General features: G+C 46.5%; 1 protein-coding gene across 1 annotated transcript; it reads left to right on the top strand.

The window, feature by feature from the left end:
* Positions 1–1,896: 1,896 nt before the first annotated feature.
* Positions 1,897–4,834, top strand: LOC123449722. The gene is made up of 5 exons (XM_045127041.1): positions 1,897–2,049; positions 3,034–3,148; positions 3,240–3,329; positions 4,252–4,350; positions 4,443–4,834. Exons 1-5 carry the CDS (start codon positions 1,982–1,984, stop codon positions 4,542–4,544), a joined length of 474 nt encoding a protein of 157 aa, XP_044982976.1. The 5' UTR covers positions 1,897–1,981; the 3' UTR covers positions 4,545–4,834.
* The last annotated feature ends 4,376 nt before the right edge of the window (positions 4,835–9,210 follow it).

Genomic DNA, 9,210 nt, shown 5'->3' with positions numbered 1-9,210 from the left:
TTCGGGAGCGCGGGGCGATGGGAGTGGTGCGCAACGCTTGCTTGCCTCTCCTCTTAGGGACTCGGGGGTAGGCCGAGAAAGTCCCCTGCCTCGGCTACGAGTGGGCTGCGCCCTGGCCGATTTTGTATATAAATATAGACCCAATAAGTTTTTCACGCCTCAAGCAGTTGCCTGGGCTGCGTGGGACCTAAATCCGCCCATGCCCCTTCGTTCATAAATGTAAGTTTTTTTAAAGATTTTAACAAAGACTACATACATATGTACATAGACCTATTTGAAAGTATATATATATATATATATATATATATATATATATATATATATATATATATATATATATATATATATATACATACATACTCATTTTTCTCCCTATGTAGTTTATATCAAAATCTCTAAAAAAGATTTATAGTTAGGAATGGAGGAAGTGTGAATTAAAATAAATGGCCCAAAGCGTAAAAGGAAATAGAAACATTTGAATTTCGCATTCCAAGGCCGATGGTTAACTGAAAACATTAAAAAGGCTTGTCAATGACGTGTTCACTAAATCATGAGCATATTCATGCCTATTGTAGGCTTGCATTGAATACTTGTTAGTTCCATCATCACCTATGCCATTCTGACACTCAACTTTGCATTATCAATACAAGAACTTTGACTATTCGCCAAGGCGAATCAACTTTCCAGGAGGAAGATGCAGGATAATCACACAACGTAAAAAAAAAACAATTTCAGGATAATCACACATCCAAGATCTTATTTTTATTAAATACAACAGTATACTATATTTAAGTAATGCCAATGCAGCGAGTGCAAATCATAATTATGTTCATGCCTATTGTAGTTTTGTTAGTTCAATCATGAGTGACCCTTATGAATGCGCGGTAAGTTGGGACATTAGCCCAATACCCCACTTTGCTTTAGGGTACTGACGTGCGCCGGCGCGTTGATCAAAACTTTCGGCCCATCAAGCGTGAGCCGTCAGATCGGACACTCTTGACCATTAGATCAACTCATGCAACAAGAATCGTTGATGGCAGCAAAAACAAACAACGATGTAGCTATTTTTGGCCCCGGATGCGACAAAAACATGGTTGCAGCAAAATTATCGTCGTCGTCATCGCGAGGTGGCAACATCGCCTTGATGGATGTAGCAAAAAAGTTCGGCGATAGTACCAAAATGCAACTACGGTTGCAGCGAAAATTCGTCGCAGCCGTCGCTAGGTCGCAGATCCACCTTGATGGATGTAGCAAAAAAATTAGGCGGTAGTAGCAAAATGCAACTACAGTTGCAACTTCCCTTGCTCAGCAGAGCCGATTGAACCTTTCTCTGTTTATGGTTGAATCTTTTTTCAACAATGTTTGAAGCTTTTTAGATGACGGTTGCAACACTTGTATACACGCAAGTCCGGCTATGGTAGCAGACGAGGAGGACGACAGGCGAAGTCTAGAACCGATGAAGCGGCCGACCAACGGGGACGGGCACCAGCGATGCGGGCGGTCGACGGGGACAGGCACCGGCAATGCGGACGGCAGCAGCGCAGGGGCACAGGGGTCGTCAGATTAGAGGGGTTCGTGCGGATCGCACGCGACCGACCCGAGCGTTCGGCCGGCGCATCGGCTGTAAACGTTCCATTTGCATTTTCAGTACAACTAATCTGAATCTTCATTGAGGCGCATTAACTTCCCGATCACATAAGGTCTCAATCGGATTAATCTTGAGTTTCCAACCTAACCGATTTGATTCGATTCCTTTCCAGAAACATATATCTACTTTCCCAACTCAAAGCAATCACGATAAGGGACCCGTGCGTAATACGGCAGGAGTCGAGGGTGAATCCGGGGAGATCCAAACCGGAGGCGCGTTATAAGTACGGAGTGGGGCTCCGACACGGGCCGTCTCCATCACAGATTCCGAGAGCTCCCAAGGTCGCGCCGCGGCTCCCCTCTCCCCCACCGCATCCCGCCGCCGCCGGTCGACATGGGGTTCGTGTCCTTCGCCGGGAGGGTCCTCTTCGCCTCCGTCTTCCTCCTCTCCGCCTACCAGGAGTACGCGCCCTCCCCTCCCCTCCCTTCTCCCACCCCGCTTATTACTACGTCCATTGACGTCGTCCTCGTTCGCCGCGGTCGATCCTAGCCTGGTTCCGTCAGATCTGCTGCCGCGCTGGCGGAATCTCGGGGGACGTGCGGGCGGGGCACGTCCTCGTCCTCTGGATCTCGTCATGGATGGTGCGCTTTGCAGGGTATCGGGCCGTGAAGCGCCTGGATCTGGCGTCACGCTTCATTGTGGTCCATGCGAATAGCAGCGCCCTTAATTTTGTTTCCGCGTGCTCTGATCTAATCCCGGGCCGCTCAATTGCGGCATTGATCTATCTATTTGGGTTTGAAATTTCCGTACTTGGACGATTTCTTTTCGTTCACGCTGTCCCATCTGGAGAGCATCGGACTTTGTTAGCGTGGTTGCTCTAGTAGCGTGCTAAACATCGTGGACCAGTCATCTTACATAGTAGTACACCCGAATATCCAGATGTCAAATTTGGTTTTGTTTGTGTAGTCTCATGTCTAATTATACTAGCAAGACTCTGGCCATTATGTTTGCATTGTTGATGCGTGCTACAGTTGTTAGATTGGCGGCATCTCCATTGCTGCTCTTATGTCCGTAGTCGCCTGATGATTTGTACCACTGCCTCGTGAATTTATCCGTACACTTCCATTAAACACGGGAATATACCGGATTGGGCTTTTGTTATAGCGAGTTGCAGCCTCCTGCTCATCATGACATATTGACATCGATCCAGGATTAGTTCTGATACCCACCTTTTGTTTGCTCCTAATTTACTGCTACTAGGATTATATTGAACATCTCTTAACTACACCTATTTTGGATTCCATCTGATCAATTATGTATTCGGAAGCTGTTATGACTGGATGAATTAGATTGTACTGTTCTACCTGTCATATGCTGATGTATTAAGTTTTGTAAAAAGGTATATTCTTAAATGCATATTGATTTTGAAGTTACTTTTATTGCAGGTTCACTGAATTTGGAAGCGATGGCGGGCCCGCTGCAAAGAATCTTCAGCCTAAGTTTAAAAGTTTCACCAAAAATATCTCTGTACACCTAGGAGTTGTGGTGCCTCATGTAGAGGTGAAATTTACTTTATTCATGATATACTTTATTAGTTTCTGAATGTTAACCAGTCATTAATTAGTTTGTTTTATGTGTTAAATTTGTCCAGTTGAAGCATGTGATTGCTGCTACCATTGGTCTGAAGGGTCTGGGAGGTCTCCTGTTTATCCTCAGCAGTTCATTTGGCGCTTATCTCCTGGTATGTACCGGTCTGTTGTTACGTCTGCATAATAATTTTATTGTTGTAATCTACACATTCACATTTATTTCAATGCACATAGCTAAATTTGATTTTCATATCTAGAGTCACGAAGCAATTTCTCTTGTGTTGGATTCCATACTAATGTAGGACCGGCCATGTACAAATGCCTTGCTTCATTGTATTGTAATTGAAATATCGTCAATATCTCATAAATATTTGTTAAGCCAAAGTTACTGAATATTATCCTACAGAAGGGATTGTGATGTGGCTCTTATTTCGAGTTTGAACATCAGTATATTGTTGAGACTAGACTGTTCACCTAGTTTGGGCAACTGCATCTCTCTAGGTTCTTCTGAATCTAACAAATATGGATATGGTCACTAATATCTTGTCAAAATTTCACTATGTTTTTCTTTCAGGAAATCTTATACTCACATCTCATGTGTTTATGAGATGTGTGGAGCTTTTTAAGTATTCCTTGTCATCTGTTCTTATTGTTTCCTCTAATTTTTGGGCAAGTGGATAATGTTACTCTTGTTGTGTTTTGCCCATCTGGTACCATACTGGCTTCTGATATAAATGCACTGCCGGTATTTTCAAAACATGCATTCTGCTTGTTTGCCCATTTTATTGTGTCCTGTGAATATTTTTTTGTTAATAACTGCTGATTGACGGGTTGGTTCTTGGTTCTCTATATGGTGCAGCTTTTGTACACATTTTGCTGCATGATGTCCTAGTGAGAACACATTAGTTAACTTCCTTATTTATCTCTCTGGACACCGTGATATGATTGATTGGCTGATCGATTAAATTTCAGGCCTTTGATCTTTATGAACGGCCAACCCTGGTTTCACCAAGTTAATATTTGCCATGTTGGTTTGTTTCTGTAACCTCCTAATGAAGTTATTTGCTCCGGCAGGCCCTTTACCTTGCTTTCATCACCCCTGTCATGTACGACTTCTATAATTACGACATGGAGAAGGCTGAATTTGTGCAGATCTTCATGAAGTTCACACAGGTATGATACAAATATCCATGCGTTTGTTGGTCTGTTAACCAAGGAATGCCCATGGTAGCTAACTAACTACCTGTGATCCCTTTTAATTGCAGAACCTGGCGCTGTTCGGAGCCCTTCTCTTCTTCCTGGGCATGAAGAACTCGGTCCCCAAGAGGCAGGCCAAGAAGAAGGCTCCCAAGTCCAAGACAACTTAGAGCATCTCTCTAAGCCAAGATAGTTGTGGCCGTAGGTGCTTTACGGAGAAGGCGGTCTTATTTAACAAAGCTACCGTACCTGGTTCTCTTATATGTGTATCGGATCCGTTTTTGAAGGGGTGCAGGCCTTACGAGGTGTGGGTGGCGGTTTAGGGGACTAGATTGTGTATCATTATTATGTGCTACTTCCGATTTGATTGTTGTAGGCTGCCAAGGGCTAAAGATTGTTATCCCATTTGTTTATTTTGCAACCAATATTGCTACTGATGGAAAGGAAATTACCAAGGTCACTCTGTCTGGGATTATTTTTGGCGTGTTGCATGGTACTCCGTATCTTCCAATCAATCTGGTAATGGGCCTTCATGACGACGGCCTAAAAGTCCATAGAATCATTGCAGTGGCAGCCCAAGGTGGTTCTTCCTTACATGGTTTCTTCCCATCAATCTGTTAATTTGCCTTTAGACGACGGTCCACATAATCATGGCAGTATAACAGCTTATATGGTGCTTCTTCCTGGGAGTGAAGCCCACCATCCCATGCTTTCTTCAAATAGCTAGCTTGGAAGCACATGCACACCAGTCTAGTGCATCGATTATAGGATGTGGATTGCACGCAAATACTAATTGGCAGCTATATTTTCTTTTGAGGCGATTGTTGGATATGTAGAAGGTGCACACGTATTTCTGTTTTCTGACTAACCGAGCAAACTGAATCAACAATTTTTTAATGAAATTGTTTTGGTTGTTATTTTACAGAAACTGAAATTCTAAAAACACAAATAAACCAAACCGAATTAATCATATCAACCAAATGTCCACCCCGGGAAAATGTCACAACCTTTAAAGCAGGTGTGAGGTGGCATACATTTTCGGTGTTTGCGCTCCAATGAAAAATAAGGGTAAATTTTTCACGTCCGGGCAGGAAACTAATGCAAAATGCAAGGCATTCATTAAGAGCAACCAGAACGCCGATTTTTATCGGTTGGACCCATTTTTAGACCTCGCGATCCCAGGCCGAACCCAGCACGCTGGGCGGCGCTTGGGGGTTCCGGCGGAAGTAAAAACGACGCGTGGCCTTCCCTGTCAGGCAGAAAAACGTTTGTCCTCCTCTAGACCCGTCCCTCGCGCACTATTCCTTTTCGTCGTTGTGCCAATCCCGGTGCCGTCCACCTACCCACCGCTGCTAAAAAGGCCATCTCCCCGGCGACAAAGGGAGGGTTTGCCGCGGCTTCGCCCCCTGCTTCTTGGCGAGTTTTTCCGGCGCTCCGGCCACGCACGCGGCTGCGCGTCTGCCACACCTGCGAGGTGTTCGACGATGGACTCCAACGACGAGGAGGCGTTCTCGATGCTAATGGAGGAGGAAGCCGATGCCGACATCAAGAGTGAAGAGCTCCTCATGGTCCTCACCGCTTTGGCCGGCCTGTTCGCGAGCAATGCAAAGCCGAGGCGAGGTGGCTCGGCGCCGGGCCGACTGAAGGCAAAGCAGAGGCTTCGACTGGAAGGCTATTGCTTGCTCTACACACCAACTACTTCGCGGACGCTCCTTTGCTCGACGCCAAAGTATTTCGGCGTCGTTATCGTATGAGACGGGAGCTCTTCCTTAGGATTGTAAATTCCATTAGGGAGTTCAATACCTACTTCAAGTGTAAAAAGGATTGCTCCGACACACTTGTCTTCACCTCACTCCAGAAGTGAACGACAACTATGAGGATGCTTGCATACAGAGCTCATTGTGATATTTCGGAAGACTATGGACGCATGGCCGAGTCCACCATCATTGAGTGTTTGTACAAGTTTTGCACGGCAGTGGTGGTAGTATTTGGACCTCAATACTTGCGATCACCCAGTGCTGAAGACACTGCTCGGATCCTAGCACAGAATACAACAAGAGGATTTTCCGGGAAGCTTGGAAGTATCGACTGCACGCATTGGAAATGAAAAAACTGTCCATTTGCTTGGCAGGAGATGTACAAATGCGTCAAATGAGGTTGTAGTGTGGTACTTGAGGCAGTGGCCATACATGACCTTTGGATTTGGCACTCCATCTTTGGTATGCAAGGAACTCACACTGACATCAACGTACTGAAGTGTTCAAATGTCTTTGCCAAGCTTGTTGAAGGTCATGCTCCTCTGGTTAACTACGAGGTCAATGGGCACCACTACTACAAGAGATACTACCTAGCAGATGACATCTATCCAAGATGGTCCACATTTGTGAAGATTATCTCAAACCCTGCACCAGGAGGCAAGAACTCCTACTTTGCCAAGCGTGAAGAAGCTTGCAGGAAGGATGTCGAGCGCGCATTTGGTGTGCTCCAATCTCGTTTTGCTGTTGTCCGGTACCCCGCTCAAACCTGGTCGAAAGATCAAATGTGGGAACTCATGACTTGCTCTGTCATCTTGCACAACATGATCATTGAGAGCGAGTAGGAAGAGCGAGTGTTTGACACTGAACCATATCCCAGACAGAGTCCTCTTGCCCAAGGTGATCACTAGCTACCGATAACCTGGACTGCCTTCCTCACCATGCATCAGGAGATCTGAGACCCATAGGTGCATCAACAACTGTAGGACGATTTGGCAGAGCACCTATGAAGGCTTAAGGGCAACGCCTAGCTCGATGTGTGATTTGTATTGATTTTTTGACCTATTTTTGATTTGTATTGATTTATGTGATGAACTATGTGAATAAAAAATAAAGGATTTGTTCAATTTGTGCCGAAGCAGGCCGAATATGGGTAAAAATTGATCACATTTTGCATCAAAAGTGGGCCAATTTGCGCCAAAAATGGGCCGAAATCGGCGACCAGGGGGTGACTTGGGGAAGGGCGAAAGTGGTGCCCGTACGGGTGGCATCGCCATTGACCAATCTGTGCGTGAGAGGAAAGGCCTCGGTGAAGCTTACCTCCCAGGCGAGAGGTTGGTGGATGGCGCTGCACTTCATATCATGTATCTCAACCTTCAAGTACAGAGTTTTGAGGGTTGGGTTAGGAGACGAGTTAATTGCATAGAAGTACCACAATTGGCGCATTACATGCAGATTCATACCAAGTCTGGTAATTTTCTCAGTTGAGTACCAACTTTGGGGCAATACATTGCGAATAGGGCTAAAAGTGGTATTTATACGTATTGATGCCCATTCTGACCGGTTGGCCCCGCAAGTCAGGTGCCACACTGGCCAAATGGGCGTGTGCTCGCGCACTGACTGGAGCAGGTCCGTTTGAGCCATTTCACCCCCGTTGCCGACCGATCGAGCCCGACCCGCGTCCACTCTTCTCTTCCTCCCATGTCCTTGCTCCCTCGCCGCCCGTCGCCCGTCCGCCGCGGCCATGGTTTTTGAGGACGAAAGCGGCGATGACACTTCCAGTCTCCCTCACATGCACTCCTCCTCCTCCACTGATGGCCTTAACCAGGCGAGCATTCATTTTTTCCCGTGAGCTAGGGTTAGGGTTAGCTTATCATAATTTGTGAATTTTTTTGTTTATCTGGTTTTTGTTTTGAGTATATGCTTTGATTTTGTTTCCTGGTCATCTGCACATCTTGTTAACTTTGATTTGATTCCACAAATCCCCTATTCAACTGAGGACCCTGAGTACAAAGGCCTTGAGATAGATATGATGGTGCTCTGCGATAAGCATGGCAAGACATTTGAGAGGTTGGTTGCATTCGAAGGAACATACACTTGGAGAAGGTTCTTAGCTTGTGCAGAGTCGGTATGTTTGATGCACTTGAAACTGTGAGAGGAGGAATGTTTGCTTACTATGAATCATTGACAGTGACATAGGGTTGTTTGCTTAATGTGAATCATTGATATATTGTGACACCCCGAGACCGACGTTCCAGAAGATTCCCCCTTTATTCCGTTTCCATCGTGTGATTATTTTTATTTGTCGCATCATCATCGCATCATGCGCATCATGTGCATTCCATCGGTATCACGTTGTCGCCAGTTTTCAAACTCGCATCCGTTGTTAGTTGATGGTTCTCGTTGTTGCCCGTTCTGAGCCCGACCACACTCGCACGCGCCCGCGACATCGTCAAAATCCTGTTTTTAAAAGTCTGTATAAAACTTTCTTTGATTGGGCTGAAACTTGGCGTGCGGTCGGGTTTTAATATAGGTAGTCCGCCTGCCAAATTTTGTCACAATCGGAGTCCGTCTGGTACCCGAACGGTCGAGCGTAGCGGCACCGTATCCGGTCTATCGTCGGACGTTTCTCGGTGTTTTAAAATCGCGTTGCCGCGCCGCACCGTTTCCCTCTCTTCCCCGACTAACCTACTCTACACGGCCACTTAACCCATCCCGCGTTCGAGATCGTTCGGTTCCGATCGCACGGTTGAAACCGGGACGAAAAACTGCTAAACCTAGCCCCCCATTGTTATAAATAGGACCCCATGCCATTTTTGGACAACCTCTCTCTCTCCCTCGTTTTTCGTGCAAACCCTAGATCCGCCTCGTAATCCGCGCCGCCAGCAACTCTTGATCGGAGGAACACGATGAGCGCCTGCACGATGAGAGCCCTCGCCTCCTCCCGCAGGTGGGCCGGCTAGCCGCGTGGCCCAACTCCCTTCGCCACCAAGCACGTCGGCCCAACGCCGCCTCCAGGCCCAGCTCCAGATCCGGCCCTCGGCCCGAGGTGAGCCGCCCTCTTCCTGCCCTATACGGCGCA

This window comes from Hordeum vulgare, chromosome 4H (genome assembly GCF_904849725.1).
Source record: "Hordeum vulgare subsp. vulgare chromosome 4H, MorexV3_pseudomolecules_assembly, whole genome shotgun sequence".
In the NCBI taxonomy this organism is placed as follows: domain Eukaryota; kingdom Viridiplantae; phylum Streptophyta; class Magnoliopsida; order Poales; family Poaceae; genus Hordeum; species Hordeum vulgare.
Note: the sequence above shows the minus strand (reverse complement) of the source record. Positions and strands in the feature narration are given on the sequence as shown.

Excerpts from the sequence above, each read along its gene's own strand:
- LOC123449722 (XM_045127041.1), top strand. The coding sequence starts at position 1,982 with ATGGGGTTCGTGTCCTTCGCCGGGAGGGTCCTCTTCGCCTCCGTCTTC. Across the intron at positions 2,050-3,033 it reads CTCCTCTCCGCCTACCAGGA|GTTCACTGAATTTGGAAGCG; the intron begins GTACGCGCCCTC and ends CTTTTATTGCAG. Across the intron at positions 3,330-4,251 it reads CATTTGGCGCTTATCTCCTG|GCCCTTTACCTTGCTTTCAT; the intron begins GTATGTACCGGT and ends TTGCTCCGGCAG.